Source organism: Apaloderma vittatum, unplaced genomic scaffold (genome assembly GCF_000703405.1).
Source record: "Apaloderma vittatum isolate BGI_N311 unplaced genomic scaffold, ASM70340v1 scaffold17054, whole genome shotgun sequence".
NCBI classification, from domain to species: domain Eukaryota; kingdom Metazoa; phylum Chordata; class Aves; order Trogoniformes; family Trogonidae; genus Apaloderma; species Apaloderma vittatum.
Window position 1 is genome coordinate 21,959 of NW_009711139.1, and position 23,655 is coordinate 45,613.

The 23,655-nt window shown below is 46.6% G+C and overlaps 1 protein-coding gene across 1 annotated transcript in view; it reads left to right on the top strand.

Moving 5' to 3' along the window:
* ULK1 (unc-51 like autophagy activating kinase 1) overlaps positions 1-23,655 on the top strand; it is a 76,196-nt gene that overhangs the window by 21,895 nt on the left and 30,646 nt on the right. The window contains 6 exon segments of the mRNA XM_009867557.1: positions 1,025-1,198; positions 2,910-2,983; positions 4,957-5,058; positions 12,870-12,928; positions 16,771-16,853; positions 20,917-20,967. Coding sequence (XP_009865859.1) covers positions 1,025-1,198; positions 2,910-2,983; positions 4,957-5,058; positions 12,870-12,928; positions 16,771-16,853; positions 20,917-20,967 — 543 coding nt within the window.

A 23,655-nucleotide genomic window follows, 5' to 3' on the forward strand; every position in this document is an offset into this window, starting at 1 on the left:
AGGCTGCTCCCAGCTTTGGCAGGAGTTTCATACGTGTAGTTATTAAAATAATGGGAGCTAATGTCACATTGCTGTGATTAGAAGAGGCAGTTGAACATTATGTTAATCCCTTCAATGTTTATTTTCACACCATAGTCCTTGAGGAAGCCTGTATCTCAGGAGAATGCAGCTCAGAGCTTCTGTACTTGTAGCTTTTGATTAATTATTATTTTATTATTTTTTTAAATTCTGTTTATGCAAGCATTCTGAGATGTTCCTGCTGCACCTACAGGTGCAAGTCAGAGTGTTTCAGGTGACATTTTGCAGGGGCCATTTGGCAGGGTATGTTGTAACGTATCGGACCATGGTTCACTGTAACGCTGAGTTTGGGATTAGAATTATAGTTTGGTCTAGTGGGCAATCATGCCCTGACATTACAGATCCCTGCTGACCATGTACCCAATGTACCCGTGTCTGAATGTAACCCACCAACCCTTTCCAGGCTCATCGTAAGCCTTAATGATTCTTGCAGGTATAAATCCTAATTCTGACTCCCTTTCCTCTTGGCTCCACCTTTAGACACAGTCTTTGTGATAAAGCTCTGACCTTGGGTATCCAGCCACACTATTGACCATGGCTTAAAGGTAGTGACCCTCCCACTCCTCGAGCCACAGGCCCTGCCGAGTGCTTGCCTGGATCTGTCTGACAGCTCTTGCTGAGAGAAGCCCTAAACCTCTCCAGATGTCACTTCTGGACTCAGCTGATGACCCAAAATCAGTACTTGCCACTGGTCTGAGTTCACTGTGAGAGCCTTAAGGCCGAAAACATTCCTGGCCACAGAATAAACTGGGAATGCAAACGCTCTCCCCGGTTGCCTGTAGGAATCATTCGGAAATGGTGTGTGGAGAAAAAACACCATATATGGATATAAAAATGACAAACTATGTCTAATCATTGTGGAGAATCTGCCCTCTGGGCTCTTCAGAGAACTGGTGGTGTAATTTTTTCATCTGTGGTTATTTTTTTTTCCCTCCCTCCTTCCTAGCTATGCGGACACTTAGTGAAGACACCATCAGGCTCTTTCTCCAGCAGATCGCAGGTGCCATGAAAATGTTGCACAGCAAAGGCATCATTCATCGGGACCTGAAACCGCAGAATATCCTCCTTTCCTACGCTGGAGGCAGGAAATCAAATCCCAACAACATTCGCATAAAGATCGGTAAGACCCCGTTAGAAACGTCACCCCGAGCGCTCTCAGGAGGGTTTGGTAATGGAAAGCCTCAATCTTTCTTTGGGAAACTGTTTAGGAGAAGGAAAGAATTGCAGCACTTTTTAAAAATGCCTTGATGTTTTTCATCTTCCTTGCTTAGTTCCTCGGCCAGGTGTAACCTTCAGTAGGCTCCAGGCAGTAGGAGCAAAAGCTTTTTGCTCTGCCAAGACACAGACTAACACAGAAGTTAGGCAGGCGTTGCTCCACTTCAGCTGAATGGTGCCTCGCTTGGTAAAAACAAATACCAGCCTGCCCTAACTGGCTTGTAATCTCCAGGCTTACCAAGAAACAAGCAGGCATTCTGACTTCTGTATTCAGCTTTTAATAGTACTGAGGTAAATGCTGGTGTCTCAGGGTCTGAAATGAGCTGCTCTCCTGGTTGGCCTCAGAGAGCCCAGTGGCAGTCAGGCACACCTCAAAGCAGGTGTTTCCACAGTCTGGCTTGAGGTAGGATTCTCAGCTGGATCTTGCAGAATTTCACTTTTTTCACATTAGGCAAGTGGCACAGATGAGCCAATGGTTGGGACAGATGCTCCAGAAATCTGGTTGAAGAGGACACTTATCCCCTGTGGTCCCTCAGAAATGAGTGCTGGCTGGTAACACCCTCAGCATTTGGGCTCTTGATTATGTTACAGTTCATGAGCTGAAGCTGACACCAGTTAGATAAAACTGTTCCTCACCTGAACCCTGTGCTGCTGAGAAAGTGTTAATGCTTTCATTCAGCTGAGAAATGAGATCCAGTGGAAAAGTTGGAAATGTTCCTGCGCATTTGGTTGTGGTTGTTTTTTGGTTTTGTTTTTTTCTTTTTTCTTTCTGTGAAGCGTGAGTTGTCTGGAAGGTGGAAGTGACTGGGAGCTGCACATGCAGGGGGGCTGTGGGCACGGCTGCTCCTGGGTATGATGTACCCTGCAGACCCCCCTTCCTACTTCCCTGAGAAGTACGTGGTCCAGGGAATAGGTAGTTGTACCAGTGCATTAGTGACAGATGACAAGGTAAACAGCTGTGTCGATCTAGCTTGAAATATCTGGTAACCTTGAGAGAACCTCAAAGGATCATATGATCAGATGCTGAGTAACCTGCCGAGGTAATTCATCTTGGCAGTCCTGGCTTCTCTAGCCGCCAGGTAAACTACGGCTCAGCTTTCTGTCCTCCTGCTGGGATTACCACTGTTGAAACTCTGGTCTGGAAATGTGGGTGAGTAGTGGTTTCTTGTGCAGCCTTTTCAATGGAGGGGAGCTTTCGGTTCCCCAAATTAAAAGCTGAGATGGCAGCAGATGAACTAGCTGCTATTGAACTGGCACACTCTCACTGAAGCCAGGAGACCTTTATCGGCTTCCAGCAGCTGCTGACATTTTGGAATGCAGGCAGAGGGGTGCAGGCAGAAGTGACTGTTGATCTCTGAAAAATGAAAGGCAATTTGTTCTTCTGAATACTTTTTTGTGGCTCGGCCTGTCCTTTTCCTAGTGTCTGTAGCATTAATACCCAGCACAAGGATGTTGCTGCTTGAGGAGAGAGCTATCGAAGTCTTGTTCATCTGAGGTGCTGTGCTTGCTGCCGAGATGTGCAGGAAGTGAAAGGGAGGTGGGAGGGAACCAGCTGCAGAAGGTACAGACTCTGAAACTGGTGTCTAATCCTGATCTACCTCTGCTTCCTTTTGTAGCTGACTTTGGGTTTGCCCGATATCTGCAGAATAATATGATGGCAGCAACATTGTGTGGTTCCCCAATGTACATGGTAAGTGTGTTTTGACTACAGGTTTTTCTGTATTGTTCTTGCTTTGCCCCCTAGAAGCAAGACTTTGGCTTTCACTAGTCTTTTCCCCTAAGGTGAAATATGATTTACTTGTCAGAAGCCAGCTATATTGCATAGGGAGACTTCATAAAGTTCTGACTTTGTACTTTCCACCCTGGGACTGGGCTGTGAAGAGGTGATCACTTGGTTGTTCTCATGGCAGCAGTTCATCTCGGTGTCACATGAAGTCAGTGAAATTAAAAATGACAAAACCAGCCCAGAAATAAAAGTCACGTCAAAGCCAGTTCCTGGGGATGTGGGTGTCTGAGCTCAAGGTGAAAAGATGATGTGGATTGATGAGGATTTTTACCAGTGCCCTGGGGCAGTAAACACCTGGTTTTGAGCATGCTCTGATCTCCTCGAAGTTTTGTGTCTGTGCTCTTTGAGGAGGGCTGGGCTGCACTGCCCGGGGAGATCGGGCTTCATAGTCTCTTCCACAGTTAACTCAAGCAAAACAGGCTTCCTCTCTCTCCCTCTTTTTTGAATCCTGATGTTTATTTGAACTATGCTATATGTGAAGATGATGTCATATTTTTCTCCTGCAAGAGTTTCCTGAATTGTCTATTTTTAGTGATACTTTTTCTTTCAGAGTCTCCTGTGAAAGTAAATGAAAACACCCAGCTTATTTTTTTAAAGGCCTGGAGGAAGCCAGTGATGACCTTTGTCTCTTTTTTTAAATTTTATTTTAAACAACTCTGGATCTTACAAGGAGTCTCAGAATGTTTCATATTGTTGTTTACTGATGGATTTGAAAGAAGATGGGGTGGGAGGGTTCAGTTGGAATTTATGGGATGTTTGAATTCTGTCCCTGCTGCTGTTGTGAATCTTGCTTGGTAGCCCTGGGAACATCTGGCAGGGCAGGCCCTTGTTGCTTGCTTTAGCTCATGGCCCACTGCTGCTTTTTTAATTTTGCTCTTAAAAAAGGTATTTTTGCCCACACTAGAATGAGTTTTCTGTCTGAACCCTAATACAATCCATGTCATACGAGACTTGAAACCTCCTTGAGCAGTTCTTGCTCTGCTTCCTTGGTGTTGTTTGGTGTCACGCATGCTTCCCTACGGACACACCGTGCTCCTCTCCAGAACTTGTTTGCTGCCTTCTTATTTTTCTGGTTTTTGAGGCCTTTACTTCTCACAGAGCTAGAAAATGGATCCTGTTCCACGCTGGCAGCACTGCACTGAAATCTGCGGTTATACAGACGTGGGATTAGGAAGGCTGCCCTTCTGTCCCTCCTCTTCTGCCGCCGTTCTGAGGGCTCTGCGCGTTTGCACCGTCTCCGGTGCCTGGAGCGAGCCTGGGAGGGAGCAGCTGAGGGCACAGGGTGAGATTAGAAACCAGAGTCTGAGCCAGAGCAGGGCTCAAGCTGCTGGACTGAAGCACCCGGATCTGCCTTTGAACCCAAGCTGTGACCTTGGAGCAGGCTCTGGAGCATAATTAATATGCTGCAGTCTTGGGCTGAATGAGGAAAGTGTGTAAGTGGTGCAGATCAGGATGGAGGCTGAAGCTTACCTGTGCAGTGTGAGCCTTTGCTCTTCTTGATCATTTACCTGTTATTTGCTTTGGTGTAGAAGATCTGGCTTTTTCTTAGCACAGGTGGCTTCAGAAAGGGGTATGTTGAGAAGGGAAGGCACTGAGTTTGCCCAAACTAGCAAACAGCATAGGGTGATTTTTTTCTTACTTTTTTTTTTGTATCTGCCAGAATGAAATCTCTGCTTCCCCCAATTAAACAGGGAATTGAGCCTTTCAAGGTAATGTTACAGCCTTCACAGAAGTAAATCTTTCGTGGTTATTGGCAAATTTAGGTCAAGAGTTTTTAAAACGTAATAGTGACTTCTATTTCTTTCTTGCAGCTGCTAAAAATACCTCACAAAACCCTACATCTTTTGTAAAAGAGTTCTTTCTCTCTCCCCTAAAAGGCACCAGAAGTCATTATGTCTCAACACTACGATGCCAAAGCTGACCTCTGGAGTATAGGAACCATCATTTATCAGTGTCTGACGGGAAAGGCTCCTTTTCAGGTGAGTTGATTAGATGTAATATTTTTGCCTCTCTCTTGCTTTTTTCTCTTTTTCCTTTTAATCCATTTTCTCTAAGACTTCTGTCATCTAGAATATTAAACTCCTATAGATCCAGTTTCATGGAGATCTCATTGTTTAACATCTTTACAGTGTCATGTTCTATATGTTCTAGTGCTGGATGTGTTATGAGAATGTCTTTCCTCCTCTGGGCTGTAAATGTATTTACTGGTTATAAATCCTTAGGAGGATCATCTATTCTGACAATTATTCTGAATGAGTTAAAGCAGTGGTTATTTTCCAGGTCCACGCTTAGAAAATCAGTTTCTATTTACAGTCATATTCAATGCATAATTTATAATTACAATTCAGTTGGATATGGAAGGGCAATGAGGAAGATTGTAATTGCAAGTTAAGGTTCAGGATGATTTGGTAGTAACTGATACATTGCAGCTAAATTAACTTTGATTTTAGAGCAGTTAAGCAGGATCTTATCAAAAGGATCTTATCTATCATCTCTCAGCAGTGCCTTCCAGCTTGAAATGTTTATGGTCATCAAGCCCAAACCTCTCCAAATATAACACAGTCTGGTAAAACTCCACCCTGTAATTTATGCCATTACTTCTGGAGGAGTTAAAGAGTGTATTTTGAGAAAAGCATTCTCTGATTTTAAATTTTCAAGTGATGGAGAGTTCATCACAGCCTCATACAAGTTGCTTTGGGATTGTTTCACATGTTTTTAATCATATATAGCTGGAGTTCATCTAGATTCAGTGTGTTTTTTCCTGTTCCCTATCATTACCGTGCCATGCCGTGTATTCCTCATTCTTCTGTGTTGAATAAGATCTGCAGACGCTCCCTCGCAACCACTATTTTAAAGTGCTGTACTTCCCAGATTTTATCCCTTGCAGTCTTACAGCACAGCAGCGAGATGTTTGAGTTGCTGCTGCTGCTTTCCCTCTCTCATGTGTGAGCTCTGGACAGCTTGTCTTTAAAATCCGTGGGAGAAGACCAAACCACAAATCCACATGCTGATGTGTCAGCTGATGGCAGCTCTTCAGCTTTTTCAATGAGTTAGGGCAAATGTGAGCTGTGGCCTGCTTTTCTCATGTTGTGGCATCTCTTTATCCTGACTCTAACAGAAAAACCAAAACACAAAACAACCAAACAACAAACACAAAAAAAAGAGCAGTTAGGGAAGGATCTATGCTTACATAATAAGGTGGATTTGATGAAGTGCAAGACTTTGAGCTCTAGTTCTGCAGCTCTTCAGAATTTCACACCAGACCTTGAATGTTTATGCAGTTACGTCATCAGGAAGGACAAAGTGGAAAAAGTGGACAAATACAGAAGTAAACTAATGGTATGTTTTGGTTTTGACTAGAGCCAAGAACACTTTTCTCCTTCAGGGTAATTTTTTCCCTGCTGCTATAAGAATCTTCCATTCCGATGCTTTATATCCTGTCCACCAGCTTGCTTCGTATTTGGAGCAAGACTTCATTTCCTTTGCGTGTTTCTTTTTTTATAAGCACACCTACAAAGTACACTGAAACTCATGAATGGCTCCCGTTTACTGGCTGCATCCAATTGTTTTCAGTGTTTGTATCTTTGAGAGCAGAAAATGACTGTTAGGATAAAAGAAAATAAATATTTATGCGTAAAGAAAAATGTGGGAGTTGAGAAAGCAAGCTTGGACTCCACATGCGTGGGAAAGCCTTGCGTTGATTCTGTATTGTAACTTGGTGCCTTTTAGTCTCTAAAGGCACCTTGATACCGTACTCATTCAAATGATTTAATTATTTAACGTGTTGACTTTATCATTGGTGTTTGCTGCTTACACACAACTGTGGGGCATCCAGTTTCTTTGAAAAGAATTATGTGGCTTTTATCATGGATCATTCAAGCGTGTCAAAGAAATGTTCTTCTGAAAACAGTCGTTCAGATAGAGAACGCTTTCACAGGAAATAAAAATGACTGCTAGTCAGCTTCGTTTGTCTCTCCTGCCAAGATTTGGAAAGGGCAGGTGCTCAGACACCCGTCAGCTCTCTGCCAGCGTGTATGTCCCAGGCTCACGGGGAGGCGAGAGGAATCCTGTGTGCCCGTATGCCGCTGCTCCAGGCCCTGTGCTGGGCAAAGGGATTTTTTCAGTCTTTGCCTGGCAGATCCTGATCCATGCTTTGTGCTTGTCTGGCTGGACAACTTCTCTTTTTTCCCCTCCGTATACATCCAACGTCTGTTGAGCTGGAGGCAAGGGTCGTTTATTTTTCTATTTTAATTTTTCCCCGCGCTCTTTCCTCTTTGGGGGTTTGTATTTTGAAGCAAAATGCCATTTGTTAGTGCGGGAGCAGCTGTGGATTTGTTTGATCAGGGAGAGGGAAGCCCTCAGCCCAGATGGTTCCCTGTGCACTCTCTATTTGTTTTGAGCATGTGTGTCACAAATTGCCTTCTCCGAGCCGTGAGTTTCAGGTGAAAGGCCGAGCCGTGAGTTCCAGGTGAAAGGAGCCTGTCTGGGGCAGATGTTGGGAAGCTGGTTAAAGGTTAACTGGCTTTATTTCTTTGTTGGCATGGTTGCGTTGTAAGGATTTGCTGATGGTCACTGAGCAGGCAAGAAGCTGTTGTTTCCAGGGCTTTGGCCAGAGGTAACGGACAGAGGTGATGGGCGAGGGCGTGAATAGGAACAAGTGCTGGTTCCACAGAGTGCCACCAGCAGACTCAGTGGAACAAGGCAGCCAAACCCCGGATTTCTTAATCTCTTCAGGCTAAATCCTCACCGTGCCGTCCCCCCAAGGCTGACAAGGACAGCCTCTCAGCTCTTCATAGCTGGGGCTCCCAGGGGAGCCTGTGGCACACGGCGCGAACACGCAGCGTTTGGGCGCTTCAGCCGTTCGCTGCGGGAGCCAGTCAGGCACCTTCACGAGAATGCAAACTGAAAGGACTCCAGTGTTACCTGCAGTGAGGAGGAATGAGCTGCCAAAAAATAAAATAGGGCTCTGGGGAGCTGAGTTAGATGGAAAAAAGATCAAATGTGTGAAAAGGCTAAGGCAGCTGTCAATCCAGAAAGTGCTTGTAAATGAAGACTGAGATGCGTGGATGTGGTTTCTAGCTGTCTCAAAGTTAATTTTAACTCTAGCTGGGTCACTCAAGGCAACTTCCCAGAGCCATTCCTGCCCCTTCCCTGCCTCACTGCACACAGGCAAGAAGAAAAGCTGCTGATGCTCAGATGTGAGCAGTTGGTAGGATGGCTGGTGAAGCTGTCCTAAGGAGCTTTTTGTATTAAACATGCCCATAAACACAACAGTGAGGCTGCCATAGGGATGAGATTAATGGGATTCATAATCCCTATAAACAGATTTGCTGAGCAGTGTATTAATGTGGAATTGTTAATTTGCCTTGCCTAATAAGTGGTCTGCGCTTGCATTTCTTCGTTTCTCTTGCTGCGGACAGAACTTGAACAGTGTGTTGCCAGGTCTCACCGACCAGTAGTGAGAAGTGCCTTGAGAGCATAGTGGTTTGGTTTTGTCCTTACCTGACCTGAAAAGATGAGGACCCAGTCCTCACCGGAGCTGGAAGGATTAGGACCCCATCCCCACCGTGGGGCGATGCAGGTTGTTTAGACAAGTGACAACCAGAAGCAAAACTGGAGACAGAGAAGCAAAAGATTCACACGAGGTCTGAAATATCTTCTAGAAACAATTTAGTCTTTGTCAGATGATGTTTTGAATATGATTAAGTGACCTCAGTCTTTTTTTTTTACTTTGTTTCTGGTTTTTTGTTTGTTTGTTTGGGATTTTTTGTGAGGTTTTTTGGGGGTGTGAGGAATCTTGTCTCTGGCAGTGGCTGACAGGGGTCAACTTGGACATCAGATCCTGCCAAGGACCATGGAACCTTGTTGTCTGCTGCTGGAGTCTTTGCAGGAATCCTCTCCTACCTGCGTTAGGGACATGGCTCACTGTGTCTGCGGCGCTGGGGAGCAGGGAGGTAACAAGAGAGGAAACGGGAATTTTGCTGCCTGCTCTGGCAGCTCTGAGGGAGTTAACTTGCCTGCGTATGTTCTCATCCCAGCTAGCTGCTAGGTGAAAAATTAATTTCTAAGCCTGGTGTACCAAGTCCACTGCTTTATTTCTGGGTTAATTCTGCCTGCATAAGTACTAGGATTATGTATCACTTACAACAACTGCCATGTTGCGAAATGGACCTTGGGGAAGACTAGGGAAGGGAGGATTTTATACCCAGAATTTGAACTCTTGGTTTATTTGTTAGGCAGGCTGCTCTTTTCCTCTGGACTGTCCTGTGTCAATGGGGGCAGGTATTCCTGGCAGTAGTAGGTTATTCTGCTGAGAGTGGATGCTGTGATTGACTTGTCGCTGTGGTTGGTGAGCTGTTGGCTTTTGGGCCAACGTTTGTGGGTCCAGTCCTGTTCTGTTGAGAGTAGAGAGAAAAACATCTGGGAACAGTTAATGAAAAATGTTTAGGGTGGGATTTTGTTGGTAGCCCGTGTGCTTTCAGGTTCCCCAAAGGCTAGACACTTAGTTGTGGGAGTCTTAAAGTATCAATTTTTAAGACTGAACGAGCAGAAGGTATTTGCAGCAGGCTTTCAAGCTCTTCCCTAGACATACTGAACTAGAAGCATCCTTACTTATTTCTTTTTTCTCTCTAACATATCTGAATCCCCTCTCTGCACCTCCAAATCCTCAGGAAAAGGATTCAAAGAGCAGAGCAGGTGCCACGCGCCCGTGCCGAAGCATTGACTGGGCGGTGCTGTTCACCGAAGGGGTGATGCCTCTCTCCCTCTTCTGACTGAGCGCCGGGCTTTTGCATCCAGCCTTTGCCCGAGCACAACACATCCAGCGCCGAGTGTTTTTGGAAACACCGCTGTGTGTGATCACCCTGCGTGCTTTTAATTCGCTCGCGGGCAGCCGGCACGGAATGGGATTTGGCAGCGCTACGCTGAATGCCTTCTTGCTCGACCGTATTTCCATTGCTGCTCAGGACAAAGTAACAGAGGGGCAGGATTGAATTTGTCAAATTGTCTTTATATATAGAAAGGGACAGACAAAACCAGAGCCAGTTACACTAATGCAGCTGCTCCATAGTAACATGAGAGGTGGAGCAAGGGCAGGAGTTGGCCTGCTGGTGTGTCTCCTGTTCTCAGAGAAACCTGAGCTCTCTGTTCTGCATCCGTGTTTCTAGCAGATGGATGCTGTCCTACAGGTAGCAGCTGGTGGGGTGTAATTGTTAGGTGCCCAAAATATGCTTCTTCTGGTGTTTTTCTTGAGTAGCTTGCATCTGCCTAGAAGGTAGATTTCAAATTAAGTCCTTGGTTTCCTAGAAGAAGGAATTCGAATGGCATTATTGGTGTCTTGAAGACATTTCTGCGTTTTATATTCTGTGATTCTCAGAGAAGCGCTGGTGTCGCAGGTTAGGGCTGGGCCAGCCACTGAACACAGACAGATGCTCACTGACCCCCTGAGCTGAGAGGTAAAAATCACGGAACAGACCTGGTTCTGTTTAGCTGGAACCAGGACATGTAGGAATAAGAGGTGAGCAAAGTGGCTGGAGGTGCCAGTGCTTTCTGAAATGGATGCTAACAGCAGGAGAGAGTTGATTTAATAATGAAGTTATGTGAAGATGCAGTTGCTTTTGCTACATTACTGGTGATCCATGGTTGCTGGGCACTCAGTAAAATGACTTTATTCCCCAGCTGGAAGATATATATATCAGAGACCAGCCTTGCTCTCGGGGACAGCCCTAGTGAGGACGTGTGGTCTGAGTTGGATCGGAGCCTGACACCCCAGATATGGTCCTTGCAGAGCACATGGGAATTGTGCTGAGACCGCAGAGTGCGGAGAAACAGCATCCAGACAGGGATATCTCTGTAATTTGTACAAAGAGAAGTTATTGAGGATTTTGTTTTCTATCCAAGCCAGTGCTCAGAAACCCCTTTTAATGAACTGGGCTTTGCATGCGTGCTGCTTTTAATATACCCTGCTTTTATTGCCAGGAAAATTTCTGACAAAACAGCGTTTGAAATAGATCAGAGCTTCATTGTATTTGTGAAACAATTGAGATGTTGCGACAGGAAATGAGCAGAGCAAAGAGCCAAGGCTTCTATCTCTGACGTGAGCAAGCGCTTCGTGTCCCCGCAGCGCGGCTCTGTTTCTCCTTCCACCTCCTGTCTGCCAGGCAGGGCAGCGTGTGGCCAGGCCCTTCGGTGCGGTGTGTGTGCTTGCCCCGGTCAAGTTTGCCATATTTTAAGAATCTAATTACAAGGCAAGATCTGCAAGGGGAAGGTGTAAAATGGGAATTTTGCTGAAGGAAATCCAGCTGAGTGGCAGCAATGGGACGTTTTGATGCAGTTTGGCATCTATGTAACAAGATGCTTTGCTAAGTAAGGCTTGTCTCAATGGTTTGTGAAGAAGTGATTTTGCACCTCCTGTTCGGGTCCCTGCTGGGTCTGTGAGCAGCAAAGGATACAATCTTGCAGAAAGGGGAATCTAGAAGTCTTGTTTCATTCTTTTAGGAATCCAGTAGCTCTTGTTGCTACAAATTGACAGGTGAGCTTGGGTTGCCAAGGTTGTGGAAGAAAAACTATCCTGATCAGTACTGTGAGTCTCTTGATATTAGCAGCTTCTGAGCTCTCCCTTTGGTTCCTCTTGAGGTTTCGTAGTGAGCTGTGAGTTATCCTTGATTTTCATCTTCAGCCAGAGGGAGTGGGTGGTGTTGAAACAGCATCTTTACGTGGCTGCTTTTCCAGCCATGCTGTGTTAGTGGTTTTTTGATGGCCATCTGCAGATTGGCTTTTCTGATTTGCCACTTTAAGCATTTTAATTGACTTTAAATGCTTCTATTTAGAAATGGAGGTAGGTGGAAGGCCCGAGGGTTCCTTGAGCCTGCCCTGAACATCAGGAGAAGCTGCCTGTTGCCTCCTCATTCACACTTGCCTACACGCTCTGCTGCACCAGATCTGATCTTCCTTCCCTGTTTATATGTGCCTTCATGTCTGTGTCATGCCAGCCAGCCTGCTCTGCCTTTAATAAAGAGACTTTGCCTAAGCAGAAAAGCCTGAGACACTAGGCTTAATTTACTGGCCTGTATTATTCATTGTATAAACCAAGTGGAGAAATGATGTTAGGCGATTTTTATGTGTCTGTGCTTCTATACTGGTGATTTTATTTTTAACTTCAGCCATAAACCTCTTGTTGTGCCTAGCCTTTTTTTTTTTTTTCTTTTTAATCTCATCTCTGAGAGTTTGAGATCTTGTCAACATCCCCAGCAGTAGTGTGTGTTACTGCTCATAGAGGAGCCGTGGCTTGAGACCTTCTGGCTTACTGGAATTAAAGTAGAAAATCCTAATTCAGTTGCTATTTCCCCGTGTTCCTGGTCTCTTCACAGATCCCTTGCCCACCAGCAGGCTTCCTGCCCCTTTTCTAAATGCCCTGCAGCACTAATCCATGTTCTCAGCGGGATCTGCCATTAATCATTTGGGGCTCCTCACGTCTGCAATTGTTTAGCCTCCTGGGTGAGGCTGTTAGGCTAGCTCAGACTCGAGCATCAGAGCCCACTGCAGTGAAGCTCAGCCCTTGGAAGGGAAGGGGAGGGCAGGGACAACAAAAGACAGCGGGCTGAAATATGGTATTTTCATTCTGGCACAGTGCTGGCTTTTAGTCTGAAGCAAGCTGCAGGTTCTCATTGTCTGTGCCGGGTCAGCAGTTGAAAAGTCTCTCTGCTCTTAAGAGTAACTGTGAAATAGAAATGCTGATCTCTTTGCTTCACTGTCAAATGCTTCATGCATTGGTTTTCTTTCTCCTCCACAGGCCAGCAGCCCACAGGATCTTCGCCTCTTCTACGAGAAAAACAAGATGCTGATGCCGAAGTAAGCATTTTTCCAGTGTCGCTGTTTGTATGCACTTGTTTACTCCGTATTTATACCTGTCCTCACATGCTCTTGGCTTGTCACTTGGGGAGGTGACTGTAAAATATTTGGCCACCTGCCTTCCCCGTTGCTTAAACCAGCAGTGATGTGGCCCAGAGAAAGTCAGGCAGCAGCCAGAGTTTCTTTCCACAGATACTACCTCTCTCCTACATTATAAAAACCCAGGATCACTGAGATCTCAAGAGCCAACTAGTGGTCCTCTCCCACATCCAGCTTCCCGTGCCATGCTGGGAGCCTCAGGAAGAAATCCTGGCAATTCCGAATCCCGCGAGCAGCCGCGCTGCGGTCTCTCCTGTGACCTGCCATACCTGACTGCAGATCACGTTCCCATTTCTCACATGTCAGGGCAGCAACTGCTTGTGTCCATCCTACTAATAGGAGGGAATATTATAACCTCCATGGAAATGGACACTGCTGCAGTTTCCAAGAAGGTAACTGCTTGTGTCCCCCAGAGGTGTGTGTTACCTCGCTGCTCAGTGCTGGGATCTGTCAGTGTGTTTTGGTTCTGTTGCTGTGGTCTTTGCTTGTGGTCTCTGAACTCTTAAAGCAGAACCTCACGCTCTGAAAACCTCAGTGTGATATAGAAGCAGGACTGAAGTTCCAGATTATATGTGCAAAAATTAGAAGGTGTTTTTTAACCAGAAAGTTAGCTTGCGTTTGGCAGAGCTGCTAATGCTGCCACACACACGAGAAGTTCATTGAGTTGCTGTGTATGGATTTTTTTTTTTCTTAGCAGTTTAGACAGCTCCAAGAGACATCAGAAGGAACTGTCAAGAAGCTAGAGCTCTTGTCAGTGACTTGTGCTATGCATTTAATTTCCCTTTACGTATTTCCTTTTGTGATTTTGGAAAAAGGGACAAATTTATAGCGGGATTAAATTTGGGGCATCTGTATACTCTCCTGGATTGAACTGGAGGACGTGGTGGAGTAAAACACCCAAACGAAGTAATTCAAAGCAAAACCACTGCCACATAGTTGGAACCAGGTAGTGTGTTTGAGCAGAAGGGAGAGCTTCTCTTGCCCCTACACAGCCTGAACCATGGCTGCTCACCTTTGAGGTAGTCTGCCTGAGTAAGAGAGAAATTAATCCCTACAAGTAATGTTGATCCCACTGCACTGCTGCCGCTTTGCCCTGTGGGGTGAGCAGTAGGAGGCAGGCAAGGAGAGAAATGAGACTCGGCTGTAAGAGTAGAACGTGTCTGTTCTTGTAGGGGTTAGTCCTTCTCCTTTGCGAGTCCTTTATGCAGCCTGCATTTACCGTTTTCACTTTTCTCTACTTTTTAACTACCAAAGTCATCTAAAATTTAGATCCGAGCCCCTTGTTTTCTCACTGTAGAAGTCAGATCCCAGGTGGCCTTTGTGTAAATGCTGATTCCCTGCTTTCCTAAGTCAGCTTGTCTCTTTAACACGAGCTGCAATCTGTGTTGTTTCCTGAGTAAACACGAATAAACTGCCTCTGCCAGCCCTGCCAACACAAGATGAAACACAAACCACTCCAGAGATCTCCTCTTCAGACTGCAGCAGTGCCAGGATTTGGTTTCGTTCTCCTTGAGGCTAGGCAGGCTGGCACCCACCTGCCCGGCATCACCGTGGAAAACGTTGTGTTTTGGCTTGGGAAAACTGGGTGGGGAAGAAAAAAATCTCATTAAAGGCTCACCAGTGGTCTCTGCCTGTAGGACTGGTGCCGTTGCTGGCGGGTGAGATGTCGTGCCGAGGTGGGGAGCCCATGTCAGCAGGAGAAAGCCCCAAGGGCCTCACGGTTTTAATAGGGCTGATCTGAACAGCTAATGTTCGTTGTGCTGCTCTGCATGGTGAGGTACATTCTAGATCAGGGCGGGGAAGGAGGCAGTTTTGTTGGTTATACTTAAAAAGATGGCCTTGGAAAATAACACTGTGGCTTAGCAAAGCTTGGATGTTTGAGATATGAGAGATAAAAGGAGGCAAACGGGCTGTTAATCTGCACCATCTTTAGTCTGTGTGGTGACATTCGAGGCCTACTGCCTGTTTCTTGGCTTCAAAACCAAAAGTCATGGCTGGGAAATGGACTTGGATGGGAGCTTTATATGTCACGAATAAATAAATTATGATGATAATGCTGGAGGACTGCAGCTCTCCAGCACTAATGTATTTTTCAGGAGACTCTGCTAGCTGGGGTGTCTTGGGTTATTCCCTTACGCAGTGTGCTTCTAAGGCACACCTATTTTAACAAGAGGGTGGTTTTTCTTGGCTGAAGCTGAGTCTCAGTTTAACCGCATCCCTTCCAGAGACCTGGTGGCCTCCTCCTTTGTCGACTTGGGAAGATGCACAAAACCATTCTAGCGCCAGAGGTGGAAAAGCAGCTTCTCCAGTACAAACAAGGATGAGGGATGCTTGCCATCCTTCTCTGTTCTAGGAATCTCTGGGCTCAGATTCCTGCACCAGCAAGGCCTAAGGCTTCACAGAAAAGTAACCGGCTAGTACTGACACCTGTAAATACATACTTGCCTCACATCTCTAGTTTCTCCGAGCAGGAGTGGGTTAGTGCTAGCTAGCACCTCTTTTCCCCGCGCTATTTTTGACCTAGCTCCCTTTTTTGACCCTGTCTGTGGCAGGGCTGTTGAGTTGGTGGAACTGCATGAGGGGTTGCTTCTCCCGGTGCCTGGTGGGCTTGGCTTGGGGGCGGTGAGCGATGCCAGCCTGGCAGCGCGGAGCCCGACCCGAGCCGTCTGTGTGCTCTGCGGCCCAGCAGATAAAATTACTGTGCTGAGCACACGGGCCGTTACCTCGGCTGACCTGGCGTGTGGGGAGAGGGGAAAGCCTGGCAGACTGTGGGGGCCGTGCTGGGCACAGGCACGATAAACAGAGTCAATAATAACGGAGTTGGAGCCACCTACGTTCGGTGCCGAGAGCTCTGCTCTGGCTGCCAGCAGCGCCCGCCTGCTTCGGCCCCTGGTAGTTCTCCTGGGGACTGGAGGAAAGTCAGCAGAGCTGAATCCACTTATGCAGGAGCTGAACTCTTACTTAATCCCTTCATTTATTCCCTGCTTCTTGCAGTCTGCTGGGGTTGTGAAGAGCTGCTCTGGCCTCTCCCCATCTGCTTGTGGGATGAGGGAGAGCACAGTGATTCATTAGCTCTTTTGTGCAACAATGGCCATTGAAAACAGTATTTGCTTTCTGGCTATACTGGAAAGTGGGGTAATAGCTGCACCCGTAGCTTGTTTGGGTGGCAGTTGCTGACATCTTAGTGGCCTTCAGCTAATAAATGCTGTATATCAAGGAAGCAAACAGGCAAAGGTTACTTGCTGGTCTTACATAAGCTGTGTTGAAAAAGAAATGCCTTAATAAAATGGTAGTAATTGGTGATATGTTTCACCACGGACGCCTTAATTGGAATCTTCCCCTTGGTAGCTGCTTCATTTTAATGACCTCCTTACTCTCATTAGGGCAAGCAGAAGAGATTTTATTTATCATGTGCAAAATATTGCGTGTTGAGTGAACTTAGCTGGGAACCAGCGCTGGGTGACTGGTTGAGAGCACTGTGGAAGGCAGGGAGCCGCAGGTGCTCATGGGAGAGGCCACTAAAGCTAGATTAGCCGTAGCATTAATGATGACAATGGGGAGTAAAAGCCAAACAGAGATGCAAATAGAGATGTTCCTGTTCAGCCTCTCTCCAGTGAGCTCTTCTGCTCCCAGCCCAGCAGGCATAAAGTGAGTTTGCATTTGCAGGTTGCCTTCCTGAATATGTAAAAGCTGTTTAAGTAGACTGCAAGTCTCTCTTATTTTGCTTTTGTTTTCAATCCTAGCATCCCCAGGGAGACATCAAGCCACCTGAGGCAGCTGCTGTTGGGTCTTTTGCAGCGTAATCATAAGGACCGCATGGACTTTGGTAAGACCTCTGTGTAGTTTTAGTTCTGCCTCTGTCTTTCATGCACTGCACAAACCTTTGGCTGGTGCTAGGAGAAGCATCCAGACACCTGGATTTCACCTGTGCCTGGAAGATGGTGTAATCTTGTGGGTTTTTGTAGATGTGCTGGAAAGGTCAGTGCTGTTTCCAGTACAGTATTGTAAACCTGGAGATTTGGCACACCTTCAGCAAGTGTTTCTTACTTGTGTTGCTTTTCCCAGCTTTTACTTTTATACCTTCTGAACTTCTGCTGTCTTCAGTGTGCTACCAGGTGAAGCATAAACCTGGTGCATCCATGTTCTTTCTTTGTCGTAGTTCCTTCCCAAACTGCAAGCTGCAGCCATTTAATGAACGAGTCAGTCAGTGCCCTCCGTAATCTGAGCCAGGAGACTGTAGCTCCTTGCAGACCCTTCCCTCTTCATCCAGGCTGCTGTGCAAGGATGCTTTGATTCTCCTCAAGCCTCAAGCTGGCAGTCTCTTGGCTCTCCCTGTAGACTTGTGTATCAGTTTTCTGACTTGTCTGGCCTGAGGATTTCTTTCTTCCTTTTTTTTTTTTTTCCCCTTTTTTTATGTCTTCGTTCCTTCTAAACTGAGAACAAACCTTATACCTTATATGCCAGGTAGTTCTGGCTTGGGCAGCCTCTTCCAGATGTGTCCAGCTGAGCCCAAAGGTCTGAAGAACCCCTAGTGAAGCCTTGCGCTAGAGGACAGCAGGCAGGGGTGGAACCTTTCCTAGAGCTCCTGAAATGATAAAATCATCTAAAGGCAACTCTGTGGTCTTTTATTCTTCCCTCTACCTCTCCCTTCCTCTTGGGCAGAGATAGTCTAGACTCGTTTCAGGTAGAAATCAGGACAGGAGTACTCTCTGTCACAAGGGAAGTTGGTCCTGGTGTTGTGTCTCCTGGCTACAGAGGAGAAGAGCAAGGAGCTGCTTTGCATCTGTGCACCAGCGCTGCAGGTGGGAAGGATAAATCTGCCCCTCAGCCTCTGTATTTCGATAAGGTTTGGTGTTGGGTGAGGCTATGCAAGTGGTTTTCCTGAAACAAGGCTGTGGGGCCAAACCCAACAGATTTGTGTTACGTATCGTATGGGCAGTATCACAGCAACTTATAGAGCTTTCTACTTTTTGCACAGATAATTTTTCTTTTTTTTACCTGAAAATAATGTGCACTTCTGTGCATTTTCAGGGTATTACTTTTTAGTCAGGCTTGGGGTGAAAGAATTTGGTATTTTCCGTCTTTTGGGAGTTAGTTTTCTGTTGTTTTGTTGCTTCTGTGCCCAGGTGGATTGTTTCCTGCTGGGCATCATATGCTAGCACATGAAGAGAGATGGTTTTGCAGCCTCCATTACTCTTTGCTGTTAGAGATACTGTGAAGGCCTTTCTTGGGACAGTGTCACCGGGGTGAAGCAAGTGTATGGATTAACTGAGGCTGATCATAATTATCCAGTGCTGAATCCAGAGGACTGGTTACTAGGATGTGGAAGTGAGAAAAGAAACCTTTTGAAAAGGGAGTTGTTGAAGCTACTGACAGACTTGGATATAAGCTCCTCTCGACATTATTCCCTGCACATCTCTTATCTGGGCTGGGGATCTCTACCTCTCTTATGCTCCTGTTCATTTCAAAAGAAAATATCCTTGAGGTTCCTGTTTCCCTGCTGTCAGAAATTGAGTCTGGTAAACCATATTAGCCCCCATAAGCTGGTTTTGTACCTCTTGGGAGTAGACTGCATGAGTCAGTGTCTAACACTTGGAAATTTGAGATAATAGAGTTTGATTTCACTCAGGACGACAGTTGCAGCACATGTTGCTGCACTGAGCTTGGTATCTGCCCCTAATCACTTCCATGATCCTTTTCTCTACAAATTGGCACGTCCTTGTAAGATGCAATCGTTTCTTGGGGAGGGTTTCTGAATATATTTCCCTTGGAAGCCTATGTTTGAAATATTCCTGGTGCTTTATAGGAGGCAGATCTCAATGGCTGTGTGGCATCCCATGCTGTATTCTAATACCTCTTGTCAGCTGAGAGGAAAGCAAGTACCAGAGCCTTGATTTATTTACCCATATACTTCTTTAGCATCCTGTTGTATTCTTGGTGTCATCCACCTCTGCCTTCTCTCCTGTGATTCTCTACCGAAGCATGTGAGCATCCTCCTTGCTTGTGACACAACTGTTTTCCTTTCCCTGCTATCTGCTGCTGCTCAGTCTTTTAGCTGCTCTATGTTCCTGAAAGCTCACAGACTCTCTAACCTACACGGAGCTGCCCAAGGGTTTAATTGGTTCACACAACAGCAACACATAAGCTTGAAACTTCATTAACTTGCATCTCTCAGCTGCTCTTCTACCAGGAACTTTTGGTTTTTGCAATCTTAAGATTATTGAGAGGAAAGCCAGGAGAGTTTCAAGTTGCAGGTTTAAGTTTTGCTTTGCAAGCACAACTAGTCAGCAGTTTGGACAGTGAAAGACATCATTTCTACCCCCTTGGTTGAATCGGCTGAGCTGGAAGGATTGGTACCCTCTAGAGGAACGGGCTTAAGAAGAAGCAGGGAACTCGAGCAGCTGACCAGCTTCAGGCAGGAGAGGAATGTTTTTCATCCACAGCAGGTTAATCTGTGAGGTTCCAGTTTTCCCTGCCAGAGGCTTCCATCACTTCTGTTGTGCTAAGATCCAGACCAGTGCACTCTGGCTTCAGGACCCTGGCATGACAGGGGCGAGGAGAGGGATTAATTTTAAAAAGCAGACAAACAAAACCCACGGTTGCTACTTTCTGGAAAGCTGACTGGCCAAAGAGGAGGTGTTTACAGAAAGCAGAAGTTTATAAATGTTGGGTGTTGCAACAGGAAATGCACGCTGGGGGAACAAGTTGAACTGCTTGCAGTTAGCCAGATAGTCACTGTTGATCCATGACTAAGGCTCCAGAAAGGCTGAGTTGCTGATTGTGATAGGAGAGGACTCTGGCATGAGCTGCAGTCGATCAGAGATGAAGGAATAGGAGGAGTGGCCACTTGTGAGGACAGGCCAACGTGTAGGGGTCTCCAGAAAGCCGGGACAGAAGCTTTTCTTGGCCTGGACCTGTGGAATATTCTCTTGTAATGACTGAAGAAAGCAGCAATTGTCTGGTGTGGAACGGAGCTCTGGGCTGTTGGTCTGTGGTGGCCTTTTGGGAAATGCATTCAGTGCACGGTGGGCTCGGGCCCGTGTGTAGTGGAAGTCCTCTTGCCCCTCACTCCTCTTCTGGAGAGTGAGTGGCAGCGCAGCGTGATAAGTACAGCTCCCCTGCATCCCTACAGTTAGGGCCACTTGCCACCCTCATCAGCCAGGACTTTGTCTTTTAGTGCTATTCCAGCTTAGGCCATTCTATGAGTCTATTTTGTGCCTTAAGATTTCTCTCTTCTTGCTGGTGGGAGGTTCTGATGCTCGTGCGCAGATGTGACCATGCCAGGTCCTGACGTAATCACACTATCTGGCCCTCAATAACTGATTCCCATTCCTACACGTGTAAGATCTATTGCAAGACAGAGGAGCATTATCAATTAATTCCGTGTATTCTCTCTAGCAGCCTGAGGTTGGGACTCGCAGCAAAACCTTACTAAGTTCTTTAATGCCCTGTGGGAGGGAAAATCCATTAGTGCTGGTGGTGAGTCCCAGTGTACAAACCTTCATGTCCTTTGGCCATGTTTTTGATGAGGATTTCTTCTCCTTCCTTTCTTCGTTCATGTAATTGCTCCAGCTGATTTCCCTTCTCCACCCCTCCCAGCTGATTTTGCAGAGAAGGCTGGTAGCAGAGGAGCCACTCTTTTCATACTTAGATACCAGTCCCTGGGCTCCTCACCTTCCCGTATTTTTTCATGAGTAGGTCCTGCATCCAGTGCCCAGTCCCCATTTTTGACTATTACTATATGCAAATACAGTCACTCAGCCTCCATGGTTGAATGGGTTGCATGGAAAAATCACTGTAAAATACTGTAACTTGCTGTGCTTTAACTGCTTTGTAAACTCCTCACTGTCATTTCCTTTCACTGAGTCATTGTTACTGATTCTTTTCAGATGAATTTTTCCATCACCCGTTCTTGGATGCAAGTGCCTCTATGAAAAAATGTAAGTGTTGCATTTTTGATTACAACTCTTTTTGAACCATGACATGACTTCCTTTGCTGCTAGTTCAAAAGGAAAGAAAAAAAAAGACTTTTATGTTTTCTTAGCTAACTAGGCAGGGATTCAGTGTTTGTTACTGTGTCATATCCAGATGTTGCCATCAAAATGGATTTAATTTTACTGAGTAATCTTCAAAGAAATGATTAGGGGACTGTTTAGAAACTTAAAGTAGAAGTAAATGTAGCTTTGAAATGTATTCAACTGCTGCTTTGTATGAAATGCTTGGCCAGTGGGGATGCTTGTAGGTAAACAGGATTATGCAGCGTGTTCTTGCTTTTCATCCACGTCTGTAGGACAGACAATTCAGGGTAGTGAACAGTGGAAACTGGCACTCTTGTCCCTGTTTGCCTGCTGGTGCCTCAGGTTGGCTGTGCAAAACGGCCAGCTCTGTTTACGAAATCTTTCAGCATTCACTGCCAAATTACTGATAAACTTTCTTTTCGAAGGGTGAAATTTGGGTGTTCTGTGAGAACTGGCTAAAACAAAGACAGATTTCCATTGAAAGTTTTCTTTCCTCTTTGGATTCAAAGCTGTTGAAATTTTCCAGCCACAGGTACTATGATTCAGAGGTTTAAGTGAGAAAGAATTCAGAGTTGCTTCTAGTGTGTGGGAAATGATAGTCCTGTGGCCAAGAGACTTGGTTTAATGGAATTGTGTATGGCTGTCTTTTCCTGGAAGGATCCTCCAGGGCCTTTATTCTTTTGAGTAAATGACAGGCAAAAATTTTTATCGGTGCCTGATTTGGGGTGCCCAATGCAAGGGCTGGAAGTTTCGGAGGAACTTTCTGAACGTGGAGCCCCTCTTGGATGTACGCTGGGGGTGGATGCCCCTTGGCCGACGTCCACATCACTCCTCACTCTCTTGCGTTCCTGGTTCCAGAGCAGGACGTCTCAGTTTTTCCTCACACAGATTTTAACTGTGTACTTAGGTGACCGTCCTGTGGGCAAGAAAAGGCGCTTCTGGTTTAGGGGAGCTCGCAAGCCAGCCAAGCCCATATCTCCATCTGCTCCAGCAAGATGTGGGGCGAGTCCTTTAAAACAAGACTGCTCTGCAGGCAGGAGAGGACTCTGCCTGTGTAGAGCTGCTCCTAAGCCAGCTCAGCTCTCAGCACCTGCTACACTGCTGCCGTGTGGGAAAAGCCCTTCAAAGCCTGATCCCGCTGGGGCCAGAGGACTCGCCCCTCGGGATGTTCTTGCATGCCCACCAGCTCATCTCTTGCCTCCGCCAGTTCCATTGCTTCACTGGCCAGGGAAACAGAAAACCTCCTGCAAAGAGGAGAGGGTCCTCCTGGCTTGGCCTCCGTTTCCAGCTTTTGCGCATTTGCTGTGCAGAAACCAGAGGCACCCTTATGAGCAGGGGACTGTAGCTCAGCCTGTGCCCCCAGCTGCACCAAAGTTAACGGTGTGGGGACAAGGCCCAGTAAAAAGAGCACCTTTACAAGCAGATAAGGAGTGTACAGACTCCAGGCCTCTCTGCTGCCCTGCTGGTCCTCACCTCTGGGCACATGTCTACAGCCTAGAGTCCTCTCCAGGCAGGGGAGACCAGTACTGGTTCTGAGAAGATGAGGGGGGAAATACCTCGCCCCTTGCTGGAGGTCTTCAAGTTGCACACAGAAATCTGCTGGTGGAGAAGATGGTTCTTGTTGCCTGTTGTGGAGGTCTCTGCTGCTGTCGGAAGGCAGTGACGGAAGAACGCCTGGGAAGTGACGGAAGAACGCCTGGGAAGTGACGGAAGAACGCCTGGGAAGTGACGGAAGAACGCCTGGGAAGTGACGGAAGAACGCCTGGGAAGTGACGGAAGAACGCCTCTGGGAAGTGCAGGGAAGAGCCTGGATGAGAGAGGCTGCGTGTGGGAAGAGTGGTCCTTTTGATTTCTGAATAGGTGAGAGAAAAGCCAGCATGTCAGCAAGGGTCTGGGTTATGATGATCTCAAGAAGAGAAACTCACCTGACGTGTGTGGAATGCTGCTTCACGTGGTAGCGTGCCCAGCCTTTGCACAGTTTTGGCAGAAGCGGATCACTTAGCACGGCTGCAGTTGCTTCAGGGTCTAGATCCCCTGGCTTTGCAGAACTGAGATAAGTCCAAAAGCTCATTGTGCTACTTCATCTCAACCTGTGGCTCAGCATCATGCCTGGAGGAAGTATCAAACAGGTATGGCTGCATCTGAATCGCGATGGTCGTGCTCGGACTGGATTAGGAGCAGTGTGCCCTCGTGTTCTCATTCGCCTTGGGAGGTGCTAGTTGGGCTAACTCCAGTTTTGATGGAACCAAGACTACGCGGTTCACACTTGAGTGTGCCGGTTTCTCTGAGGGGAGTTTGGCTGATCTGTACCTGCATCTGTATTTTGGAGCAGTAGATGCTTTGTGATGAAGGCGCCGAGATGTCAGCTAAGCTCGAGGACCCACTGTGCAGCCTTGGCCTCCAGCTCAGAGGCACCTGCACTGAAGATGCAGGCAACCATGGCATCCTGTTAGATCCCAAGCTAATTTTAAGGTTTCACACAAGACCATTTTGCAGTGAGAGCTGAGCGTGATGATCTCTGTACCCCTGGAAGCAGATCTGCCCTGAGGTGACGAGGGCGGAAGGGGAGAGCTGCCACCAGCAGAGCTGAGCGCGTCGCCCCGGCTGCTG